General features: G+C 45.8%; 2 protein-coding genes across 3 annotated transcripts in view; one reads left to right on the plus strand and one right to left on the minus strand.

The window, feature by feature from the left end:
* Positions 1-1,868: 1,868 nt before the first annotated feature.
* On the minus strand, positions 1,869-25,756 carry RIOK1 (RIO kinase 1). 2 transcript variants are annotated; one of them, XM_086370357.1, is made up of 17 exons: positions 25,539-25,756; positions 22,132-22,336; positions 21,234-21,324; positions 20,309-20,378; positions 18,916-18,958; positions 17,087-17,179; positions 15,786-15,898; positions 15,599-15,679; positions 14,308-14,394; positions 13,772-13,909; positions 13,264-13,367; positions 12,948-13,054; positions 12,642-12,707; positions 11,326-11,445; positions 10,492-10,545; positions 9,131-9,283; positions 1,869-8,104 (listed from the first exon to the last, which is right to left on the minus strand). In XM_086370357.1, exons 2-17 carry the CDS (start codon positions 22,255-22,257, stop codon positions 7,994-7,996), a joined length of 1,557 nt encoding a protein of 518 aa, XP_086226483.1. In that variant the 5' UTR covers positions 22,258-22,336; positions 25,539-25,756; the 3' UTR covers positions 1,869-7,993. The 2 variants fall into 2 exon arrangements, with proteins under 2 accessions (XP_086226483.1, XP_086226482.1); XM_086370356.1 differs by lacking the exon at positions 25,539-25,756 and adding an exon at positions 25,054-25,255.
* The window catches only part of CAGE1 (cancer antigen 1), a 36,688-nt gene continuing 36,040 nt past the window's right edge, over positions 25,339-25,986 (plus strand). The window contains exon 1 of the mRNA XM_086370360.1: positions 25,339-25,792. Within this exon, the coding sequence (XP_086226486.1) occupies positions 25,780-25,792 (13 nt within the window). The 5' untranslated portion in view covers positions 25,339-25,779. The remainder of the gene's footprint in view (positions 25,793-25,986) is intronic.

A 25,986-nucleotide genomic window follows, 5' to 3' on the forward strand; every position in this document is an offset into this window, starting at 1 on the left:
TCATCAGGATCCATTAGTTTAATCCTTCTTACTGTTAGTCCCTCAGTCATGCCCAGCTCTTTGCAGCCCCATGGACTGCAGCCCATCAAGCTCTTCTGGCCCTGGGATTTTCCAGGCAAGGATACTGGAGTGGGTTGTCATTTCCTTCTCCAGGGAATTGTCCTGACCCAGGGATCGAACCAAGGTCTCTTGCACTGCTGCCAGATTCTTTACCGACTGAGCTATGAGAAAAGCTCTGAATCCTTCTTTAAGAGGAATGGAAAGACGTGAACTTGACCAGCCTTCTGCTTCCTATGCAGTCAACAGCCCACAGCAGGTTCCTGGAGTTCGCAGGACGTTCATGATGAGAACGTAGGCGCACACCTCCCTCCAGAGGAGCAAAAGTTATTGCAGGACAATGAACAGAATCCCCATCACAAAAAATGGTGCACGGGTTAAAACACAAAAAACCTTCCTTATGAGATTATGAAACAAGTGAGAAGCAAAGCTGCCTGTGTGGTAACTGACACCTTAAGCCCATTCAGCGCGTTTTTTAATAAACAAACTCTTAAGAGATGTAATTGTAACCTGGTCCCTTGGCCTCTGAAGGACCTGTTCTAACATATTGATCTGCTGCACTTTTTGTCAGTTGCTTTATCAATTTTATATAAAGCCAGAAATCAAGTAGATGTATAAAATGTGCCATATCTATGCAAAAAACATGAGACGTCTTTGAGCATGAAATCCGAGGCGCGTTTGGTCATCATGATAAAATGACAGCATTTTGTTTAGCAATATCCAGGACTCATAAAAGAGTTATTTTAACAATCGATGGCTGTTAATTATTTGCCCTCACACGTACTTTCTTTGTGCTTCACTCCTTCTTCCTCAAGCCTTCCTGAGACCCTTTTTCTAAAAAATACATTTTTCATATCTCCCTTCGTTAAGAGTCATCCACTTAGGCTACGGTTTTTAAAATAACAGAATTGTAAAGAAGAAATTTGATGACCATCTTGTGTGATGAGAAATTCTCCTGTGAAGCAAGGTGGGTTATCCATTCCAGCATCCCCTCCCCACCCCAGCAAGCCTGGACCACGCTCACATGCTGGGTGGCAGGGGGCAGGCTCCCAGCGTCGCTGCTGATGTCTCGGTATCATTCAGTGAAAGAAACCAGGCTGGGCCAGACTAAGCGCTTCCCGATATTCATGCCCACCCCTGGGACTAGGGCATGCCCTGTGTGTCGCTGTGGGAGGTCATCAGCTTCTCAGAGAAGCGGAGGTCATGTTCAAGCTTAGGACCTTCCCTTGAGGAGGAGGTCAAGATGGGAAAGTAGGAAGTGGCGCTAACACCCCACCCCACAAAAATACATCTGTATCTGGAACGATTCTCACAGGATACCACCAGAACCACCTCTTGTAATCAGTACCTCTTCAAACTTCCCGTCTGTGCTTGGGAAGAGATGGCGGCACGTGTGCACAGAAGCCTAGGCTTCTACCAGGCCTCCCGCTCTCCCATGCTACAGTGACTTGGGATTTCTGAATCACGCATCAGCTGATCCACGGCTGCCCAAGCACTCGGCTAACACTGGTGTCAAACGGTTTCACGTGGGCAAAGTCAAAGCAACAGTCCCAGTTAAGGTGCACCCATTCCCCTGGCTGGGGAGCTGTGCTGATGCCAAGGTTCTGGGGACAGAAGGCTGCAGGGGCGGCCCCGTCCCTGACGTCGCTCAGGCCGGTCACCTTAAAGTGGCGAGACCTGGTCACCGAACAGAGGGCTGGAGGGCACGAGTCAACCCACATCAGCTCCTAGTCATCGCAGTGGCAGGGTGGGGGGAGAGAGACGCAATTGATGTCACAGCCCCATCTTTAAGAAACACAGTATATCATTCATTCATTTAAGTATTTATTGAGCATTTATGATATTTTAGACACAATTCTAGGTGCAGGAACACAAAACTGAACAAAGGTAAAAACCCCTGCCCAGTCTTTAATAAAGTGGAGCTTATTCTAGGAGGCTGGGAGGTGAGGGAAAGACACACAACATGTGTAAGGAAATCTCAGACATGCACGCACAGGTAGAGCACGGACGCACCGTGTGCTCGGCTCCCAGCCGTGACAGAGCGACTATCGCGGGAAAACACGTTACACGGAGTGTTTGGTTTCCCAGTGCATATAAGAGTGATGCTCACACTTGAGTGCTGTTGCTAAAAATGCTACCCATCACCCGAGCTGTCAGCGAGCTGTAACCTTTTTGCTGGCAGAGGGTTTGAAAGCGAGAACCACCACCACGTGGCCAGGGGTGCGAGTGAGCAGACGGCGCCAGGGACGGCAGTCAGATGCACCGCACGGGGCTGCCACTGCCCTTCAATCAGTAAAACAGTCTCGGTGTCTGCGAAGTGCGGTAACACGGGGCCAGCCTGTCAGTTAGAGCAGCTTCAGAAAAACGCAAAGGTCACGAGGACTGCAGGGGCCTCAGCTGAGGGGGCAGACCGCATGCCAGGAGTGGTCAGGACAGGTCACTGCGAAGGGGATGGGCAGGCTGGGCAGAACCGAGACTCAGGGCAGCTCAGCACACATGTTCTGGAACTGCCTCCACCAGGGGAAACGGAATCTCAGAACCAAAGGCATGTCAGGGGACACCGAGCTGGGCCGGTACCAGAAGGTACTAACAGTCCTCCTGAGGCCTTCCTCTTTGGCCCAGATGATTAAACAATTAAAGACCGGGCAAAAAAAAAAAAAAAAAGGTTACTTAAAAAGAACAAACAAAATAAAAATGCAGACACTTGTATAATACAGTACAAGTATGTGGCATTACAAGTATGTGGCAGGCCCTGTTTTAAGTACTTAATAGACTTCGATTCAAAAAAACCCCAGCTCTTTTCTTACAGAAACTGTAAGAGAGAGAAGAGTGTAATGAATCCCAAGACACCCTTTAGTACTCTGTCTCAGCAACTGTTGACCATTCACCGCTGTCCTTCGGGGAGTCAGGAAGGATGGAGAATTTTGAATCACAGGCATCCTATTCATTTCACCCAGTGAGACTTTCGTCCAGGCTCTGAGGGAACCGTTTCAAGCACAAATACCACTATCGTATCTGGTGAAACAAACGATCCCTTGCTCGAACGATCCCTTACTATCACGTGACACCTCCTCCATGCTTAAGTTTTCCCTGTTTGTCTGAAAAGAAATCCCAAACAGCCCATCTTTTTACAACTGGTTTCATCTAACCAGGGTCCAGCTGAAGTCCACAGCACTGGGACACGTCTCTTAGACCTCTTTTCCTTTTTATTAGACGTCTGGCTCCTTCCCTCCCTGCTGCCCTTTTTCTGACTCCACTGACCACATCCTCCCAGCATCGTGGATTCTGCTCCTGTGAGCTCGTGTTTCCTGTAACCTGCCAACCACAGCAAGAGGCTTTGTAGGTTGAAGTTCAGCCTTTCTGGGGAGAGGCAAGGTACCTTCTAGGTGATTCCGTGAACCTCTTTTCACACCGCTGCGGGAACACCGAAGAGTCAGTGGCTGAGTTCCCTTTCACTGGCCTGATCCAGCCCTGGCCAAGCTCCCCTGAGCTCCTCTCAGCGTCCCTCTTAGGAGCCCCACGAAGCAGGCACGGTGCTGAACTCCACACGCTGGTGGCACGTGCCTGCTTCACGGGGTCAGGCTCCCAAACCTTCACCACCCTGAGACGCTCCCTCAGGGCCGTGTGGGACCCATGTGGCGTCCGACGCCAGCAAAGCGCCTCGTATCCTCAACTGCCCCTCTGGGGGACCCCTCTCCTTGCCCCATTTAAATGTTGGCTGGCCGGACGGTAGTGACGTCATCAGACACCACTCACCCCCCATCAGTGGCCGGCCCACACCCCGGCCCTGCTGGAGACTCACACATGTCTCTCACAGACAACCAGGCCTGTCCTAACCCAGGACGGTCCTTCCAAAACACCAGCCTAGGTCCCCTAATTGTCTAGCCTTCAATACCCTCCGCTCCTCGAGGCAGCCACTCACACCCCCCGCTATACCGCAGACGTGAGCCACAGGGGCGCCTGCTCCCAGGCAGCTTTCACCAGCCGCCCCTGCCTGCCCCACTCCAGCTGAGGCACCCGGGCCCAGGGACCTGCCATCCTGCCACAACGGGTTCACGACCCCAGGAGAGCGACGTGGCAGATGTGTAAAGGGTCAAGTTTTACCCCGAGATGATCAAGTTGCTTGGCCTTGAAATTACTACCCGGTGATAAGAAAGGCAGAAAGCGCTCAGAGAGCTGGAGACAGCTGTGCTCACACAGATGACACCCTTGCTACTCTGGAAAAAAAGGAAATAGGGTATTGTGTGGCTCCTCCAGGTGGTACGAGGGCCCCCTCCCAGCGGCCGCGGCTGCCAGCCGTCACAGCAGGAAGTAGAGTGATACAGAAAGTGAAGGAAAGATGAAAACCAAAGTCACAAAGTCCACAAGTCTTCATTCTTCAAATTCAAGCCCAGAGGTTCCCACAGCGCTTCCGCTGGGACTAAGATCTCTGGAGAGCACGGTTGTGGGACAGCTGTCTTTTCCTTTGGAAACCAGCTTAGATGCTTCCAGACCCACCCAATATTATAACCGCCCCCGGAACACCAATAAATGCCCTTATGTCCAAGGCAACACAAACCCAAAGCATATGGAAGTTAAAAACTCCAACCAAAATGCAGGGCATGTAACGACCTAGTCTGATTCAAGAAACAGAAAACATGGAGCACTCCTGTTTTATGACCACCAGTGGTTGAAAACCTCATCTATCTGACAGGGTCACAGGAAATCTTCACAGGAAATTATACAGCGAGGATCTGCTGTAGTTGCTGATTCACGTGACCTTCACATCATCAAAAAGCAAGCCCCAGAAGTCCAAGTCAAGCCCTGAATATTTTATGTGTACACACAACCAAACATCAGAAGATCTGTTAAGCTCTTGAAAACAAAAAGGACTTTTAGAAATGTCAACCTTCAGAGCCCATGACACTCAAGATGCCCTTCGACTGAATTTTTTTTACCAGCTTCTAGAAGAACTTTCTCAGCTTTGAAATCATAGCCACAAAACAGGATGGGCCCGCAACCAAGAAACAGCAAGCTGCTTGCACTGAACTCAATAGAAACTCACACAAAGGACAGATCTTCTCCAACCATTCTTGGTACCAAACTACAAAACTCTCCAACCTTGAGTCCACCATCATAAAAGAGAAGCAAAAGTTGAAGAAAACTGGATGTCGGCTGTGGCACCCACCTACCTCTTCACTCTGAGACCAGGCTCAAATGCTGTGCTCCTGGGCGGGGGAAAGGGCCTGTCCCTGAACTGCTTCATCAAAGGAAAAATAAGGACTCCAGCCGCAGAGGAGACCACTGTGACTCCGCGCTTCCATGAAACCACCCAGATCCCTCACAGTCAACTTTGAGAGAAGTAACGCCTGCACTTTTTTAAGGGATTAGAAAATCGACGAAATAGAGGACAGAAAACCAGCTATGTCCAAAGTGGACAAAATGATGTCCCAGCCTTTGGGCCAAGAGACCCCCAAAGCTCACCCCTGCAAAGGGAAAAGTCACTGCACAACCAGTAATTCAGGGACACCAAACCCATCAGGTGTGCAAATTCTACTGCAACTGGAGCCAGAAAGGCGCTCTGGACATTTACCTAAGACGGGGCTCCTTCTTCCAGATCTCCTGGTGAGAGTCAAACAAGGGAAGTGGCATCAGACCCGTCCCGAAAGAAGGCTACTGGTGGTTCCCGCTCAGCCACAGCTACAGCCCAGAATCCAGACGGGGAAAAGGCCACATCAGCACGTTGTCAGGAAGGAGGGGCTTCGAGCCAGAATTCCCCTGCAGGTCCCGTCCGAGCGCACCACAAGCCACTTCCTCTTGGCAGCCTGGGATGAAGACTGGCCAGCCGGGCAACACTGGCTCTGCCCAGGGAAACTGATTCCAAACCCAGCGACTGCACTTGATTCAGCAAAGATGGCACCGAGGAGCCTGACCACCTGGATTAAGCACACCTGGCTGGGGAGGAGGCCCAGCACAGGCCAAAGCCAGAGGGTGCTGAAGGTGACCCCCTCACAAGGGCACTGCGTCGCTCAGCCACCTGTCTGTCTTCTCCTCCATTGTGTTCACTGTAGAATATTTCAGAGGAGACACAACTGTGTTTTGCTGGAATTTCATATTTGAACTTCAAGCCGAGAAGGGACACTATTATGAAGATAAAATTTAAGCTGTCTGCTTAAAATTTAAGACCTCAGCTGACCCTGCCCCTCCCTCAATAACCCACCGATTCTCAAACAAGCAGGGCAAGCTCCAGTTTAGGGGAGATTCCACGGCTAAAACCGGCGTTTCTCATGACACACCCTGTAGCTCCTGTACTTAGAGTCCAAAGGCCTCTCTCCGTGTCCACTGCTACCATCCTATGCCAAGCCACCGCCACCTCTCACGCGAGTCACGATGAACAAGCCACTGCCACCTCTCACGCGAGTCACGATGAACACCCAGCCGGCCCCTACCCCTTGCCTCCTGGTCTATTCTCCATGGAAGTCAGAGTGACTGCAATTCTTTAAAAACAAGTCAGACCACATCATTCCTCTGCTCAAAACCTTCCAGGCGCCTACCACCACCCGGTCTAAGCCGCTATGTCCCATCTCCCTGACCCGCCCTCGCCCCCCACGTGGTTACGATGCCCCCCCCCGTGGTTACAATGCCCTAGCTTTTGGTGTCTGAACATTTCAGGCACACTTCTGCTTCAGGGCCTTTGCACTTGCTGTCTGCTTTGCCTGGACCATTATTCTCTCCCGACAGGCACACAAGTCACAGCCTTCAAGTATTTGCCCAAATATGGCCTCTTCTAAACGTGCATACCTCCTCTGCCCCAAGCAGTGCTATTTCTTCCATGGAATTTACTAGGCTGATACACCGTCTGCCTATGAAAATGCAAACTACCTGAAGGCAGTAACTTCTGGCTGCTTTACACAGCTGACCCTGCTTGTCCCTCAGTAACCCACAGATCCAAGTCAGTGCAAGCTTCAATTTAAGGAAAACTAGGATTATCCACAGAGAAGGCAATGGCACCCCACTCCAGTGCTCTTGCCTGGAAAATCCCATGGACGGAGGAGCCCGGTAGGCTGCAGTCCACGGGGTCGCTAAGAGTTGGACACGACTGAGCGACTTCACTTCCACTTTTCACTTTCATCATTGGAGAAGGAAATGGCAACCCACTAGCGTTCTTGCCTGGAGAATCCCAGGGACTGGGTAGCCTGATGGGCTGCCGTCTATGGGGTCGCACAGAGTCGGACATGACTGAAGCGACTTAGCAGCAGCAGCAGGATTATCCATGGAATTTGCCTTTGATTTACTGCTGTCTCCCAAACCTAAATACCCAAATGTTGATGAATGAATGAATGGGCCACATATTTGAATGTGAAATAGCTTATGAACTGGGAGGTGCTAGCTCAGAGAAGAATAGTAAAGATGAAAAGTACACTATAAATAATTGTCAGTACACACAGAATGAAGCTGCAATGAACGATGAGATCAACAGCCAACTGAATTCTCTGTATCGGTGTATCTCCCTTTCGTAGAAACTATGGCCTTTTAGTCCAATAATTCCAGGTGGGTCTTTGGTACAAACAAAGCAAAAACAACTTGCCTAAATTTGTCCAAAGTGCCTTTACACTTACACAAAGGGCGGGAATGCTCAATATGTTTAAATAATTACAATGCTTTAAAAGCAACATTACAGAAGATAAAAATATACAAAAATAAAATTGTATAAAGGTCATTAAAATATGACTTAAGTAAATCCTCTATCAATACTACATAGAGCTAGGGAATGGACCTAGACAATAGAGCTCAGAGCTGTTTACGTAATTACATGAAAACATGAGAACTGGTCCTCTGGGACACTGCAGCAAAAACCATTTGGCTAAAATCAATAACCAGTCCTCCAGAGGCAGCTCAGTGCACAGGCACGAAACATAACTGATGGAAAATTACTGAACATGATACGGTCCTGGTCCTATTTGCCCCTTTTCATCTTGGCTGCCTTCTCCTTTCTTTTTTTCACGTGTTTAGGAATTTTGTTTTTTCTTTTTTCTCTCTGGGCTTCCTTGACCATCTTTTTTCTTTCCTGTAAAACAAAAATAAAAAGTATGAAGATTTCCTGGTGGTCCAGTGGCTACCGATCTGCTGTGCAAGGCCCAGGGGCGGGGGGCCCCCTCCTGGTTGGGGACGAAGGTCCCTCATGTGCCCCAGCCAGCCAGCCCATGGGATGTGTGTCACCATTAAGACCCAACACCGATAAATCAATTAGTGGTTTAAAAAAAAAAAGTTCGAAAAAAACCAAAAGCAAAAAGTCTGCAAATTTCATTCATTCTGAGTAGTCATATTATTATTACAACTAAATTGTTAAATATATGTAAAAAGATAAAAAGTGAGTGTCACAGGAAAAAACTGAAAATGATTATGGCTTGGTGGTGGAACTGGGGGTGAAAACTGTCTTTACAATTTATTCACAGACATTTCAAGACCATCAACACAGATGCCCATGGGGACATTATTAAATGTATGCGACTCCTTTTCTTTATATGGTTCTTATTCTAACAGAAATAAATGTTGGAATGAGAGACAAAATACGTATTTCCAGGAGACAAAGGGAGAACGTGCACTAGGGAGCTGGGGATGTCTCTTGGAAGTCTTGGAACCTACACTCTCCAGGGTTTAAAGGATTAGGCTAAGAATAAAGAATAACAGTTACTCAGCCGTCATGGATCATTGCATCAGTAGCATCTCTTATGTCTACAAGCAGCAGTGGAAGAAATATCTGAGATTCTGAAAATAGGGAGCTGGCTGTAAAAATGTCCCTGGAATGGTTTTTTGGTATTCACCACAGGGGCCACTCCAGCATCACCTGCACAAGTGCATGACAACCACTTTTAATCAATGCACTGAAACTAGTGTGTCCTTGCCCTGGGCAGTGCCCAAGGGCTCCTAGAAGAAGCCCCATCTCTAGATGATGTTGCCACCAAAGCCAAGTTCACACTTCAGGAACCAAAAACTGATACTTCAGCTACTCTGATCCAGACATCTGAGCACACAGCCTCAAGGGACTGCATGGTTGTGTTGACAAACGTGGGAACGTGCGCTCTCAGCTAACCTTTCTATCAACTTCAAGGTCGGCAGGGGGCCTCCTGGAGCCGGCGTGATCCCCCTGCTCCTCAGAGTCTGTATCAGAGCACTCCGCGCTCCCTGCATCTTCTGAATCAGAACGAGTCTCTTCCTGAACCTGGCTTTCCAGGAGTGCAGGGACCTTGAAAACATCACAGGACCATGTTATTCTCAACAAGCCAGTTACCTACTGGCATTCAATGAGTTAATGACAGAATTCAGATTTCAGCCTCACAGACAGACTTTGAAAATGACATTCCGTACTGAAACATCAAAACAACAGGATCCACGCTCGGCAGGAAGCCTGAAACAGCCATTCCAGGATGGCTGAGGACGCTCCCAACGCGGGGAGCCACCCAGATCAACGGCAGGACTGTTCCACCCCCTGCAGCACATTCCGAGGGCTGAGCTGGGATTTGGAACACAGATAGGAAAGAAAAGTGAACATATCTGGATAACTTCACAGCTGTTGGCCTGCAGATTAAATTTCAAGTGGAACATTTGTTAATCCAAGAGGGAAGACAATCTTTAAACAAAAAACATGTTCACTTTTTTCCCTGAAGGTTAGCAGTTTTTAAAGCAGCAGGAAGCATTTTTTAAAGCACGAGGCTTTCTTTCCATAAGAAAAAAACAAACAAACAGATCTTTACATGGTGATGGTACAAAAAGGCTTCCTGCAGTGGTAACAGAGTCTTCCTGCTCTGGAATTCAATGCGCAACTATCCTTGTCACACCTGCCACAAAAAACCAGAAACGCAGAATCCAAGAATTCTCCTAGTCCAATTCTTCCCACAAACAAGACAGTCAACTTTCAAAATGTAAACCACAAACCTTCATATTAAGAACATCCATTAAGAACATCAGAAGAAGAACCACCTTTATTACTGCTTAGATTAGAATTAATCTCTGCTGTTTGAAATGTTAAGATACAACAAAGCTGCTGTAAGAAAAATCACTACCGGAATCTGCGGCGTGAGATGGCAGGACTCGTGAGCCTGGTCTTCAGCAGACTGCACGCCAGGGCAAGACCAGACCCTGCTGGCATTTTAAGCTGCTTAGAGAAACATCTAGAAGCACGTGGTTACTGTTAACAGCTTCACCAGAGAAGATAGGATACACAAAGGATCGACGCCTCAGCTACAACAGACCGATTCGGGGCAGAGTAAGCAACAAACCACGCACGCACACAGCTCAGTCTCACGGTTAAAAGGAACGAACACGATGCCCATGGACCATGAAAGTATCTATACCAGTAACAGCGCACCCTTGTTATTTCAATGCTAATAATACCTGACACACAATTTTATATCCTTTTGAGTTTTCATGTAAATGAATACTTGTTCTTCATACCTTCTGAACACCCGACAGATCTTTCTTCAGTCCTGTGACAGTTTGGTATAGAATCTTAAAACCAAAGAGACAAAAAAAAAAGAGAATCAGCATAAAACTCAACACTGAAATATGCTGCAATATTAAGAAAGGATACTGTAGCCAGCTAAATGATACTTCATGTGAGTATAAAAAGGTGTCCAAGCTGTGTCTCACAGGACACAGCCTCTAGGGTGGGTGTGGTTCTTCTCCATAACCACAGCAGGGCTGCACGCCCACCAGGGCCTCCACACACCTGCAGCCTGGGGGCTTTTATGGATACACAGCTGTACCAGTCAGTGACAGGCAGTCCTAGCTCTGAATCTCAGCTAAGTGTAATGTTTTCTATTCCCCCAAATAACTCTATCCCTTTGTCATTATCATGAAAAGCTGTATGTATTCAATATTATAAGCATTTTTAATGTCATCAAACATTTGGGAGAAATTTTTTCTCTCATTATATAATGATCCATACAGTAGCCTCAATTTTGTTTCTTGGACTGCGAAGCCTTAAATATTTACTATCTGGTCCTTTAGCAGAAAAAAATTTTCCAGTCCTTGAGACATGTGTCGATGGATCTAGCACAGTAACCGTTTATAGCCTGGACTTCTTTACACATCTTCCTTTCCTGCGATTACAGCCTGTTGGCCTCACTCGTTTCCTTTCGTAAAGACCAGTGGACTGACGTCTTCCACAAGCAACGTACACAGAGGGCGCGCTGTGCAAAGGGAAGGAGCTATCTTACTAGTTCAAAGGCAACACTGGAGACCACGGCTTCCCTGGTGAACTCGCTGAAGACAAACCAAGCTACTCACATTGTCCTGCTGGGCGTTCATGGCCATGTCCTCCTCCTTCAGTTTCATCATTATATCCATATCCCTCTCGTAGTTTTTCACTTCATTCAAGGTTCTAGGAATGTAAGCTCGCTTGAACACCTAACAGATGCAGAAGAAAAGTGAAAAGGAGACTGAGTCACGGCTCCTCACGTGCACTGAGCCTGCTCACGCCTCAGTCACAGAGGTCATCACCATCGTCACACAGCCGGTGCAGAGTCTCAGCCAGGCTGTCTGCACACCTGGTGCGGCCCGTGCTGTGTGCTGGGCCACAGGAGTCTGTGACTCACGATAAAACACGGACTGATAAACGGTTACCCTTGGAGTAACACTTTTTTCCTTCTGTATTCCAGAAAGTGGCATTTCTGAGTGGGAGAGAAAGGAGCTGCTGTGAGCAAGCACTGCCTGGCTACAAACGGCAGAGGAAGAGGTCTTCCGTGGGGGAATATCGTCTGCCCTGCGCCACAGCTGGGAAGTATGGGGTGCCCTATACTCACCCATCACCCCAAGAGCTCTGAGGATTATTTTTTTTAAAAAGCCTGTGATGGGTCACTTTCACAAAAAACATACTGACTCCCAACATCTTAAAAAAAGTCTTCCTTTTTACCAAACGTAAATATATAAAATCTACGTTATGGGAATCAACATTTAGATCCCTTAAAAATTCACATTAACAGAAACACACTTGCAGACTTATGGTCTGAGAACAAACTTATGGTTGCTGGGGGGAAGGATGGGGAGAAGGGATAATTAGGGAGTTTGGGATGGACACACACACACGGCTATACTTAAAATGGGGTCACCAACAAGGACCTCCTGTATAGCACAGGGATCTCTGCTCAATGTGGCAGCCTGGATGGGAGGGGAGTCTGGGGGAGAATGAATCCGTGTATATGCGTGGCTGAGTCCCTTCGCTGCTCACCTGAAACTATCACAGCACTGTTTGTTAATCGACCATGCCCTAATACAAAGTAAAAAGTTAAAAAAAAATTCACATTAAAGCAGACTAAAATTGGCTTTTCCTTCTTGAATCACATCCTCCAGTGGGTTCTGTAAAAATATTCTCCATGCCTGACTAGGGGCAAACAGGCCAGGAATGGAAGGATATAATGGTATGTTAAGTTACACAACTTGGGTCAATTTAATCATGTAACACGTTACATCTCAAGGAAACATCATCATCATTTAAAATACTGCATATCTAATGAAATCAAGATCATGCCCCAGCAATATATTAAAAAAAAAAAAGACCTCAAGACACAAGTGTTTCCAAGGCTATAACAGATAATCAATCTTACCTCTTCATCCACATGATCTTGGCTGGACCTTTCTTCCTTGGTCCTTTGAGATGCTATTTCCATGGCCTTGGAAAGAAAACAAAAATCACCTTCCTTCACATTCAACCCACAGAACATATATCCATTACCCAGAAACCTGGCTTTGCACTACAGTTTGATCCCTCATCTGTGAAATCAGAAGGAAAAGGTCTCTGGAAGCTGTCATGATGAACAAAAATGCTCCTAAACCCCGAGTCCTCAGAAGTGACACAGAAACGCCACCACTACCGCTGCTTCCTGTTCCTCCCAGTCTCGGCCCCACCTCACCTTTGAGAGATACGCATCCATGTTCTCGGATGTGATTGATGGATCCGTGACAAATTCAAAGAGCTCCCGCACAGTCATCACGGCAACGCCATGCTTCAGAAAGAAATCTGCCAGAGAAGACGCTTGTGAGGGCTCTGCGAGGGAAAAGGTTGCTATTCCAACCTCTTCACAGACAGATAAAATTCACCATCACTGAGCCGAGGGTGTCAGTATCACTGAGTCAAACGATTCAGTACCACGGTTCTCTATCAACAGCTTAGCAGAGCATAGAGCCACAGGTGCAAACAAACCAGGGAGAAGCCCAGTCTCCACTCACCATTGACGTTGGCGCAGTCCTTTCTCAAGAACTCCAAGGCGTGTGGGTGGTCGTGCTCCACGGACTGAGAAACATCGATGATGTACACACCTCCGCCATGGTACCTGCGTGGGCCAGGGCACAGGGGCTGAGCCACATTGCCACCACACTGCCCCAGGGCCAGGCACAGGGGCCTAAGGCACACTGCTGCTTGCCTGTATCTTGTTTAAAACTTTCAATTTTAAGAGCAACAGAAGACACTAATAATGTGACCAAAGTGGATAAGGAGAAGAGCCACTGTGACTAACAAGAGATGAAAACTGAGAAAATTTCCCAAGTCCTTTTAACTCCACCAGTGATCAGAGCAGTCAATCCTGTGACTGAGGCCACCAAACACATCCTACCCTGTGACCCTGTGGAAGGCAACTTGAAAACTGAGAATTTAGATGACTTCTTGGATTGGGATTTAGTTCATTTCCCTACAGGCTCCGAGGGGCCTCGTGGAGGGTCACGTGGCCCACCCACTCACAGCATGTTGAATTCACTGAGGTCCGCGTGCACCAGCCTGGCGTCCTGGTACATTCTCCTCATGTACTCGATCACCTGCATGTACAACTCCCGAGCCTTGGACTCTGATAACTGGACGTTTTTCAAGAGTGGCGCTGGCCTTGAACAAAAATAAAGTGAACAATTCAGATAAGCAGACTCAAGTTTTTCTTGCTTCCTGCTACACTGTTACACATTCTTTTCTTCTATGGTTCATCACTGACCAGTTTAGTTCACTCTAGAGATACGGTTCTAAAAAGCTGTTCACAAACAGGTGCTTTGCCAGCATAAGACATTCCTGAAAAACAAGGTGAGCTCTGTTGCTCTGAAGCATTTTGAGACTTAAAAAGGTTAAACAAATTAAAAACCCTATGTACTAATAGAGTGGGAAAGACTTATTAAAAAATATTCCAAGACAAAAGGAACTATTTAAACGGGAAATATTCATATATTGGATGATTCAAAGCACTTAAAAATACAACGCTGGGCATGTAATTATGAGCTCTCCCATGCACTCACATGTCGTCTTTGCCGATGAAACTCATGACGAGAACATGACTTCGCAGCAGGATGGGTTCTGGGCACGGAATCTCTGCTGTGTTTAGCCTGTGATATGAAGGCAGAAGAAAAGGACAAATGAGAAGCTGAAACAAACGATCTAAAGCGTCTACTCTGAAACAATCGACAGTGTGCTTACTTGCAGCTACAAGACAGACAGGGCTACGAACGAACGGCACCCAAGCCTCTCCATTTATTACTTCATCTCATGAACTCTAAGGTGCCTAGGACTCTAAGTGGCATCGTTACACATCACCAAGAATGGCGAAGCACTGGCAATTGAACTGGGTCCCACAGCCTCTAACACCCAGTTCAAAGCCAGAGGTGTTAAAACTGTGAAGACACAGGCCCCTTAGAACTGATGAAACACAGAAGGTATGTTTGCGATTCTCTTTTGAGTTGATCAGTGTAAACAATGATTAATAAAAATAGTGGACTCGTGGCCAGTCGCTAATTGAGCATAAGATTTCAAAACAACTTTCAAACAAGTAGACTTGGTTGTTTTTCAGTTGCTAAGTCGTGTCCAACTCTTTGGGACATCATGGACTGCAGCATGTCAGGCTTCCTTGTCCTTTACTATCTCCCGGACTTTACTTCATAGTACAAAAATACCCAGTGTATGACACCTAGATATAGCAAATAAAATGTTAAAAAATATTTGAAAGAGAGATAGAAAACCTTCATTATTTAAAGCATGTTTAAAACTTCAAATGAGGAGGCCTAAAGATGCCTTTACTTGATACAAAGGTGCCAAAAGAATATCCAAGCGTGTCCCGAGTTGGACTGAAGACGAGGGAATATGACAGAGCCCAGGGCCCAACGAAACTGCCTCAAACTCCAACACCCGCACAGGTGACGCGTCACCCTCCCAGCCTCATCATGGCGCGTGCCTGCTCCAAATCCCACTGGCTCTTTGTCACCCTCTCAGCAAACTCGAAACCTCACGTGGCTCCCAAGGCTTTCACGTGACCCAGCCTTGCACAGTAAGCGTGAGTCATGGCAGAACTCTTCCGCGATGGGTTTGCACGACCTGGAGAGAAGGTGGTTCCTATTTGCCCAGAGACACTTCCTGTTTACCTCTGCACATCTAAAGGACTGGACGAGCCCTGAGAGTCCCTGGCTTTGGCAGGATCAAGGTCTGCTGGGAGCGAAGCTCCAGGGCTGACAGGCAGACACGGAACACACAGACACACCCCCAAGTCACGTGATGCATGTGCACGAGCGCACACACCCCCCAACCCCCGACAGTCACCTGATTAAGTTCCTCATTTCCTTCTCCGCCCACGTTTTCACCATTTTTCTGGGGTTGCCTTTACAGTAGCCATGGCGAAATCTTGAATGAGAAAAATACTTGTTATTTCAATCATTCCATTATTCTAGTTTTTCCTTTTTAGGATATAGAAATTAAGCCACTTGGGGAAAAAAAAATCTGAGCTTACCTGAATTCCCCACTGACGTACTTATCCCGGTCTTTGAACACCAGAATTGAAGTTTTGTAAATTTTGATTGCTCTGCTCTCTCCATTTGCTGTGCGAGCATGATACACATTAGCCTATTTTAAGTCAAAAACAAAATAAATTAAGTCTGTATTAAATAAATATAAATAATATTTTGCTTTTGCAATCTATTTGACTCTTATCCTTGAAAGTTAAAAAAGTCCAGTAAACTGAAATAATATGCATAAAGAATACCATCCTCTTTTGAATATGTGAATTAAAATATACAACATAATACTAAAAGGTGTAGTAACTATACCTCCTACTTACATATATAGTAAAGAACAATTTAAATATGTTAGACAAAGAAAACAAACTTATGGTTACCAAAGGGGAAAGGAGAGGGGAAGGATTAATTAGGAGGCTGGGATTAACAGATACACACTATTATATATAAAATGGATAACCAACAAGGACCCACGAGATATATATATATCTGAACCACTCAGATGTATACCTGAAACTAACACAACATGGCAAATCAACTATACCTCAATAAAAAGTAATTTAAAAACAAGTCTTCAAATTAAATACCTACATATATACATGTACACACATGAGTAGTTTCAAACATTTTTATATTTCAAGTATGTGGAAAACATCTGAAGACATTCTTATATCTCATGATTTGTAAAGTGAGTTTCACTGAGAACTGCTTCTCACAGAATAAGTTGCTAACTGAAAAGCAACATGCCTGTCTTTCTCCACAGCCATATGGAGAAAGACGTGTGCTGACTCAGAGAGACTAGACCCCCACCCCTGCCCCCATCATAACTGTCTGACCATCTGAACCAGCGCTGGGCAAGCCTGGATGGGCTGGCACATGGCGGGGGCACGCTTCTGTGCATAGATCCTCCCAGCCATAAACACCAACACAGCCATTTTTAAGAAATGGCACTGATTCAACCATCCTGATTTGGCACAGTTTATTTACTAAGTTTGCCTGAGTTTCACTTTTGGGGGGGCTTCCCTGGTGGCTCACGTGGTAAAGAGTCTGCCTGTAATGCAGGAGACCAGGGTCTGATTCCTGGGTCGGGAAGGTCCCCTGGAGAAGGGAAAGGCAACGCACCCCAGTACCCTTGCCTGGAGAACCCCATGGACAGAGGGGCCTGGTGGGCTGCGGTCTGTGGAGCTGCAGGGAGTCGGACGCGACTGCCGACTGCCGCTTGCACTGTAGTTCCACTTTGGTATCTGAAGTAAGAAAGCGAACATGGAAACATTCAGACATCCAAAGCCTGCCTCACCTCTTTTCCGGTGCTGATGCAGCCATTGATCTCCGCTATGACGCCCCTCGTCAGCATCTTGAACAGGATCATTCGTGTTCTGGGGTCCAACACCTAAAAAGAAATGCGAAAAAGTAGAATGTTCAGACACAGCGGACCAAGTATCTCTCACAGAAGCATTAGACACGAAACCAGAACTAAGTGCACTGTGCGATCTGCTCGGCGAAGAGAGAGTGGCAATGGCAGCGTTTCACTCACTCATCCGCAGTGAGTAAAATGTGAGATGAGACCCAAAGGAGCCAGAGAGGCAAGAAACCCGCAGGTTCACCCAGTCGGGGAAATCAAAGGCCAACAGGTCCAAGGGAAGCAGAAACTGACTCCAGACCCATGACAACTACCAGAAATACAATCAAACCAGAGGTAACTTTGTATTTTTCAGCCATCATGAAAACAGGTGAAATTAATCTCTATTTAACCCGGTATATCTAAAACACTATCATTTCAACAAGCGGCAAAGTAAGAAGTTATCAGAGAGCGCCTTATCTTGTTTCTCACACACAGTCTTCAAAGCCTGGTGTGCTGTGCAATCCCAGCACACGACAAGCCAGCCCGGCGGCTGCCCTGGACACAAAGCTCCAAGCGACCACCAGCACTCTGCAGCTCATGAGTCCAATCGGCCACAGCCTGGTTTCTCTACAGCCTGCAAGTCGAAAAGGGATTCTACATATTGAAATATTTTAAAAAATTGGGAATTCTCTGGAAGTCCAGCAGTTAGGACTCTCCACTACAGAGGGTCTGGGTTCAATCTCTGGTCAGGGCACTAAGATCCCTCAAGTGGCATGATGTAGTCAAGAAAAAAGAGAACTGTGACCCACAATGCCAGAAGTGTTTATCATTTAGCTCTGTAAAGAGCTGGCCGACCCCTGCTAGAGGTGGGTAAATCGGGGAAAGGCTTATCTCCTTCAAGGTCAAAGCAGTCAGTCTCAAGTAAAACACAACAGAAGGCAATGAACAGAAGGCAATGAACTTGAAGGCTGCTGTGCCTGTTCAGTAACTCAGAAGAGAATCTGAAGATTCATGTCTGACTGAGTCACTGCTGTACACCCGAAACTGACATGGAACTGTAGATCAACAGGGCTTCAATTCAATACTTGGAATGCTCTGGAATACCACTACTCCAAACTGTGTCTGTGCTATGTGTACGGGATGGGTAAGGAGGCTGGCAGGGGGCAGAAGTGAGGGTCTGACCTATTTCATCACTTTCTTCCCATCAGATACCTGGGTCAATTCCAATATCCAATTACAAGCTTTGACACATGGTGGGGAAAGTCGGGTTTGCCCCCTCATTCCTGCATAAAGAATAAAACAAGTCTAACTTCCAAACCAAGTAAGGGATTCTAATTGAATATCTGAAGGCATTATCTGTCTCTCTCCTTTTCTCTACACACCTACACACACACACCTACACACACACACACACACACACTTTGTGGTAGATACCTGACTCATCTCCTGAGAAGGCTCACAAAATTTCCGCAGACCTTGTTTAAGACAAAAGAAAAGATTCCTGGTCTTACAGGCAGTTCTGCTTCCCCCAAGAAGATGAAAGCATTGCTGGGTGGCTTCATGGGCCATAGAAGCAGGGCATGATTCTAATTTATCTATTTAAAGTGCTGTTAGAAATAAAGCAAAATGTAGATCTCTAAACTCAAAACTATAAGGATGAGCAATTTTACACAGAAGCAATTCTAGGTGACATTAGCATGAAGCAAGGAGGATCAAAGCAAATTATGATTCAAAGACAGAAGTACTACTTTAAACAGCATGCAACACATTCATTTACACCATACCTGTTCTACAGTTGCTCTGTCCGCCTTATCTTTGATGCGATACCTAAGACAAAACCAAAAAAGTAAAGGTGACATTCAGAATTCAGAGGAGCCAAAATCTAAAGATTCTAAATGTACATCGTTCCATGATATTCCTAAGCAGGTAGTTCTTTAATAACACATTTCATAACCTCGTTGTAGTTTCACCCTTGAGTGAAACTTCACTGCCTTTCACAAGCCGTTCAGTTCCCTAGGGCAAAGGGAGCGTATCTGCAGTAAGAAAAAAAAACTTCCGTCCATATTTCAGAAGGATTAAATAAGAGCAGTGCGGTAAAACAAACTACGCTGGAAAAAGAACAAGTCTGTAAGTACTGTTTCTTAGACCGTTAATGATTTTCTTAGTACAGAATTAAAGTAATTTATAAGGCTTTCTCTTCAGAGTCCTTTTCTACAAAGAAACAAGCTTTTATCATTTCAACACAGCTACTATATAAAAACAGACTCTGATTACTTTGGCTCACATACTATGTGACTCAATTCACAGACTAACCTAAACTAATAAATATCCAAACAGGCAGTTTAGTGAAATAAGATGCACTGTTTCTCAAAAAGCTGGTATCCCTTACGCGTAATAATAAACCAGAAGAAAACTGGGTTTTAAGTTCAGTTCTAACACTGCTATTTTTATGATCTTAGTGTTGTTTTCTGTAACATATTGTTAATGCTTTAGAGTTATTAGCAATAGGAGGTGAGCCAAATCTTAAATATTTGGTTTTGAGAACAGAAATGTAAATGGAAACTGTTTTCAGTTAAACTATTTAGTTTTAAATCTGCTCTTACATTTTTAAGGCTCCTCCAGGGGCTCAGTTGGTAAAGAATCTGCCTGCAATGCAGGAGACCCGGGTTTAATCCCTGGGTAGGGAAGATCCCCTGGAGGAGGAAATGGCAACCCACTTCAGTATTCTTGCCCAGAGAATCCCATGGACAGAGGAGCTGGGCATGTCCAGTCCGTGGGATTGCAAAGAGTTGGACACGACTGAGCAATTAACTTTCACTTTCCATTTTAAAAAATTACTTCATGAAAGGGACCAATCCTTAATAAGCTTTAAAAACGGGACATTTTTTTATACTCTAACATTTTAAACTGAAATCTACAAGCACTGTTACCCTGAGAGCACTTTCATGAATTTTACACAATTATAGTTTCAGCACAGATTTCTTAAGAAAACTCATCTATATTTTCAACTTACAAAGGCATAGAATATCCTAACTTAAACTTAAGAATTGATTTAGGTGTAAAAAAGAACATCCTTTGTAAAAGAATTATGACAGAGATGCTACTAATCTGTCTACAATTAGTTCATATCAGTCACATTTTATTTACTTTATTGTATACACTTGATATATTACTTACATATCTGCTTCCTTTTGTCGAGACTTTTCGGTGACTTTGTTTATTACAGAATCAGTAACATTTAGCTTATCTAAAAAAAAATCCATAACATAAACAACATATAAGAAAAAGTTTCTGAATAGGATACTTTTCCCCTTTCCCTTCTCTACTTTTTAAATATTTTATTACACGTAGCAATGTATTTTAGTAACGAAAAGTGTGTTTTGTGTTTTTAAGGGCAAGCACTTACTAACAAAGATGATCACTTTCATCATAACAGGTGTCATTTCTCAGCCAGAGAAATCTAGATTCAGAAATCCCTAAAAAATATTTTATCTGCTCTTTCAGACATTTAATATTTTGTACAACTATCATAAATATTATAATTCTAAAAATGTCAGTTTCACTTCCAATCACAGGTCTGTGCTAGGGATGATCAGATGTGAGAGCTGTCATACCATGCTCCTAACAGCTTTTGTCTACGAGAGAAAGAAAACCCCGTGTTTCCCAAGAGGCTTCAAATTCACACTGATTCCCTGCATTCGATGGCTCATGAAATGATTAAGGCCACACCAAAAGTCAAACAAAATGTGATTATATTCAATAGTTGATTATATTCAACACTTGATTATATTCAAGTGTTTTCACCATTCTACTACAAGATAACCCTACTACAAAATCTAGTACAAACTGATGATAACTTGAATACTGCACCTTTGTATTTCCATAACAGGAGAGAACACAGGACTAAAAAAGTGTAAGCTGGAGTCTTTTCTTAAAGTCATGTTTTTAACTACTAAATTTTAATTTCCTCTAAGCTTTAATATTTACCCTCTAACACTCAATATATCCATTGATTGATCTAATAAAATTTTATAACACTTTTTGTTGTCTTTGAAGAGTTTTCTCATTGCCTAGTGAGAGGAATTATATCTTAAAAACTCACCTAGATTAATTTTATTCTCAAATTTCCGTAAAACTTTGTCTGCTGGAGTAGACATTTTAGCTGCATTGAAGCTGGGAGTCTGTCTATTGGCCTGGAAGAAATGAGTTTCAGAAATGAAAGCTCTAGATTTACATACAAGCCTAAAGTTCATCACATCTTCCCTTGGTTCATAGTTAACTATTAAAGCATCAATACTTAGGGGAGTACCCTAAGGGAAGGGTAGGATCAATCACATTTACCCAAGAGGTTTTTTTTTTTTAATTTATTTTTTACCCAAGAGGTTTTTAAAAATGCACTTGAAATATTCTAGACATTCAGAGACGCCTTCTTTTTTAAAGGACTTTTTGTGGCTCTCGAATTTACTGAAAGATTTGCAGGCTATGTTGCCCTGCAGTCCTAGCCTACATGGACTTTCATTCTTCATCATTTCCATATTTCTGATGATGATGTGGATTCGTTCCATAATCAGTAAATTTAAAAAGAATTATTTAAATCATCATAAGATTAAGAGCCTTAAAAAAACTGCCTGGGAAAAGACACAAATATGCAGTTTACTGCAAATAGTAACAAAACAGAGAAAAATGCAGCTTAACTAGTAAATAAAGAAAAGCAGATTAAGTATGTAGAGGTGCTTTGTTTTCACTTATGAACCGACGAGAGACACTTAGTGCCCAGTGGGGACAGAGGTTCAGCTTGGCAGAGTGAACAGCTCGGGAGCTGGACCCTGGTGGAGCTGCGCAAATGTGAAAGCGTGCGGTGCCACTGAACGCGGAACTGCACGGTATCCATGGTGAACACTCGGTGTGCTGTATAGTACGTGACTGTTACCACAACAGAAGACAACTAAAGAGGACATAAGCAAACAACACAAAGACGCACAGGACTGTGTATAAAATACCTGAGGGTTACTCCCTCCACCTGAAGCGTAACAACGGGTGAGCTTTCCGACGCCATCGCCCCACGCCCAGTCATCGTCGTCATCATAGTCTCCGCCCTCCTCCTCTTCCGGCTCACTTTCGCCCATCTTCTCACTGGCGTTACTCTGAAGGTCTTCAAACACAACATCATCTTCCTCTTTGAGGGTCTTCAAGTCAATGTTTTCACTAGAAATAACAATGTTTTAGCCTGTTTACACATTCTTAATTGGACTTACACATGTATTTATTTAAAAGAGAGTAGACAAATCTATACAGATACATCAAAAAGGTTCAATTACAACAGGTATCGCCCAATAAATTCAAATGCCAAGTTGTCCTGTTTCTGAGTTCTATTTCAGCCGTTGGGTGATTCTCCAGGTCCGACTAAAGTAGTATTCATCAGGTTGTTATCAGGTTGTTAAATCCGCTCCTGCCTTTGTTATTTTCTCTGCCGAATGAATTAGCTCTGATCAGTACAACAGACCTGAACTCCAGGAAAACCACTCACAAAGCTGCTCTAAGAGCACACAGGGGAGGCTTTCTGACAAAACTTGGGAAAAAGTCTAAAGCTTTATTTCAAGCCTTACCTTGAACTCAATTATCACTCTACAACGAAAAGAGCTTTATCAAGACTTGTGTTACACAAAGAACTTCAAATCACCCTTGCTCCTGAAAGGAAGGATGGTGATGAGAAGCAGCACAAATGGGAGAAGAGGGCCGGGTATAACTAAATGGGAGAAGCAGGGATTGTCAAACCCAGAGAACTGGCCCAGAGAAAGGAATCACAACTAACAGGGTCTGTTTTTGCCACGTGAAAATTCAGACCAGCGTTACTGAATCTTCTTAGTTTTTCAAGAGAAGCCAGAACTCTGCACTTTTGTGGAAAATCTCCCACTTAACTGGTATGTTCAATTTTAACAAACCACTGTGCACGCCAACACATGTCTGCAGGTCAGATTCCAAAGAGGCAGTACTACCAGTTTTGAGCCATCAGGTGGAGAGCAAGTACAGAAATCACGTAAAAAACACAATGATATGCATTTCAACGCAGTCAGAGAGGAATTTAAGTAAATTCAGATGAGCAAGCCCGACTCATTAATTAGCCAAGGCTTAGAGGGCTCCAAATCTCCATGGATATGGCTGGGAAGAAAACAAATAATCATTAACCCCCTGCTGTTTGTTAGCATTTCATAACTGTAATCCATCAATTGACCCTTCACACCGCCGACAACCTCCAGCGGCACGTTAAAGCTATACTGTCGCTTGCACCTCGGCTTCCCCACCTCAACTGAGCGATCCCTTGCTGTGGGCGGCGGTCCTGTGCAGCAGCATTTCTGGCCCAAACTTTCCAGATGCCACGAACGCACAACCACCCCCAGCTGTGACAATGTATCCCAAGTTCCTGGAGTCGCAAAACCCACTGGTTTACATCTTCACAATGTCCAGTGCACACTCATGACCGGTAACTGTTCACCAGTCGCATGGGCTGTTTCTTCCTCCCACTTGACTTGGTCCCTAGGGACTGCTGCACGATCACCTGAAAACACTGACCTGCAATGCCTTCCTCGTTTCTCTGGCTGAATCCTACATACCCTTCCAGTATGTAGGAAGTATCCAATTAACTTTGCTCAGGGAAGGCTGCCTGGTTCTTCTCCTCTGTACTACTTACCCAAAACGCATACAAATAATTTGTCCAGTTACTCAATAGGTTGGTTGCCCCTGCTAGAATGCAAGCTCTGTCACCCAGGGGAGCATTTACCAATGTATCAAGATCAACTGACACGCGATCTGTCACACACAAAGCGATCAACCTGTATTCACCGAAAAATAAAGCAATACCGTCTGCACGCAGAAAATCCTTACTATGAATATAAAGTAAAAACCATTTTCTCGGAATTCCAAAACGAACACTATGTTTCATTTTGCTTTCAAAGTAGAAGTTCTCCCCAGTTTCTTTTGACTCCCACTTCACATTTATTCTATGGTTAGAAACCTGTCCTTCTACTTCCAGAACATCCCCGTCTAGCACCCATCATCTATGAACTGAATTTTCTTAGTCCTTTTAAACCGTGTCCTCTCCTGCCCTCCAAAACCATCTCCTCCATAGCAAAATGATTCCTTTCAATCACATGCCGGGGGATGTCACTGCCCTGCTCAAAATGTGGCTTTCTACAGCATCAAGAATATCTCAGATCCTTTCCATTCCTTGTCACAGTCTTAGGCTCTGGCTCCTCACTTCTGCACCAGCCAATCTTTTCAATTACCTCCACTGTGCTCTGGGCACAATGACCTAGATCTTCCTTCCACAGCCAGGAGGGACCACACCTGCGGCCCCCTCTCCCCCCTCTGCTTCCAGACATTAGCTCCTTCTTGTCCTTCCCATCTGGACTTCATGTTCCCTGACCGTTAAGTCACTGCTTAGTTCTATCAACTGATTTTAACTGTTCGCATAGTATATGTCATCTGTGTTAAAAAAAAAAAAAAACTCCATATATTTAAATCTCCATGTACTTATGTCTCCGCCTCCTTCCCAAGCTGAAGGGGCTTAGTTTGTCTTTTTCATAACCCTCTTCAGCGCCGAGGACAGAACAGGCACACAGTAGGTGCTCAAACATTTCTGGAACGCTAAATGGTAGTTAAAAGCTCAAGCACCTGCTTCGCTGTCGCTCTCCCCAATTCTAACCCCTCAGGGATGCTGACAACCCGGGAGCTGCGAAGTTCAACTGGCGTCACCTGGATCGAAAGACCCGGTTGGGATGGAGAAAGCCCCAAACGGCTGTGAAAAGAGGCCCAAGGAAAGATGCTTAGGACCGGCCTCCCTCTCAACCGCAAACAAGCGTCAACGCCCCCCAGGAGACCGCGGCGGCAGCGGCGCGCGGCGGCCGCGCACTCCGACTGCCCACCTGTCCGAGGAGTCCGCGTCGTCAAACTGCCCGGGGACCACCCGACTCATCAGCAACCGCCGGTAGTCCATGGCGGGAGCAGCACAGGGACGGTTCCGCCAGCCGGCCCAACGGCCTCTGCGCTAACGCCCGCCTCGGAACCGTTCAGTGGCCGCCGCGCCCTACGCGCGCGCCATGTGCGGGTACCACACGCCGAACGCCCGGACCTACGCCCGCCCCGACGGGAAGTCCCGCCCCCGAACGGAAACTGTGTTCCCGACGGAAGTCCCGCCTCGCGCGAGGGCTGAGCCCTGGAAATCGAGCTTCCGCGGAATCCGTGGGGTGTGTGGCGGTCTTGGTGTGGTCGGTCCCCGCGGATCCTGGGCTGGCCTTCCTTCCCGGAGCTCTCCGAGTCGGCTTGCCGCTTTGTCTCCTCCCGTGGAGGCACGTATGTCAGCTCGGCCGGGGCCGCTGGCCCTGAGGGCTCACGCCGTGTAAGCCCCTACCTGTGTGAATGGAGACCTGGAGGCGCCCTTCGCCGGGCCCGCGGGCACGTCTGAGGGGACGTCGGATGGTCCGAGAGCCGGAACTCGGCGGCCGTGGCCGGGCGGACGTCACACAGGGGCGTTCCAGCGTGTCCGCGCCCAGGCGGCCAGGCGTTGAAGAAAAAGGTTGAAAGCGTTTTACCCGCGGTAGAGCCCAGTGCGCAGGGAGGAAGCCCGAAATCCTTATTTCGGATCAGAGACTATGGACCCTGGAAGTGAGCACACTTTTGCGACCTAAAAAATTTGTTACGATATTGTGAGGTGGAAGTAGGATGAGTGCTTTTCAGAAGTTAAACTTTGACTGAAAATTAAACTTGAGGATTTTTGCCAATAACCCCAGTGACACCTCTTTTCATTCCTGTCCTAAAACAGCTTAGAAGTATCTCTGGAATATCTATCCAATCACTTG

This window comes from Bos grunniens, chromosome 23, assembly GCF_055505025.1.
Source record: "Bos grunniens cultivar Pamir isolate PY7600 chromosome 23, Bosgru_T2T1.0, whole genome shotgun sequence".
Classification (NCBI taxonomy): domain Eukaryota; kingdom Metazoa; phylum Chordata; class Mammalia; order Artiodactyla; family Bovidae; genus Bos; species Bos grunniens.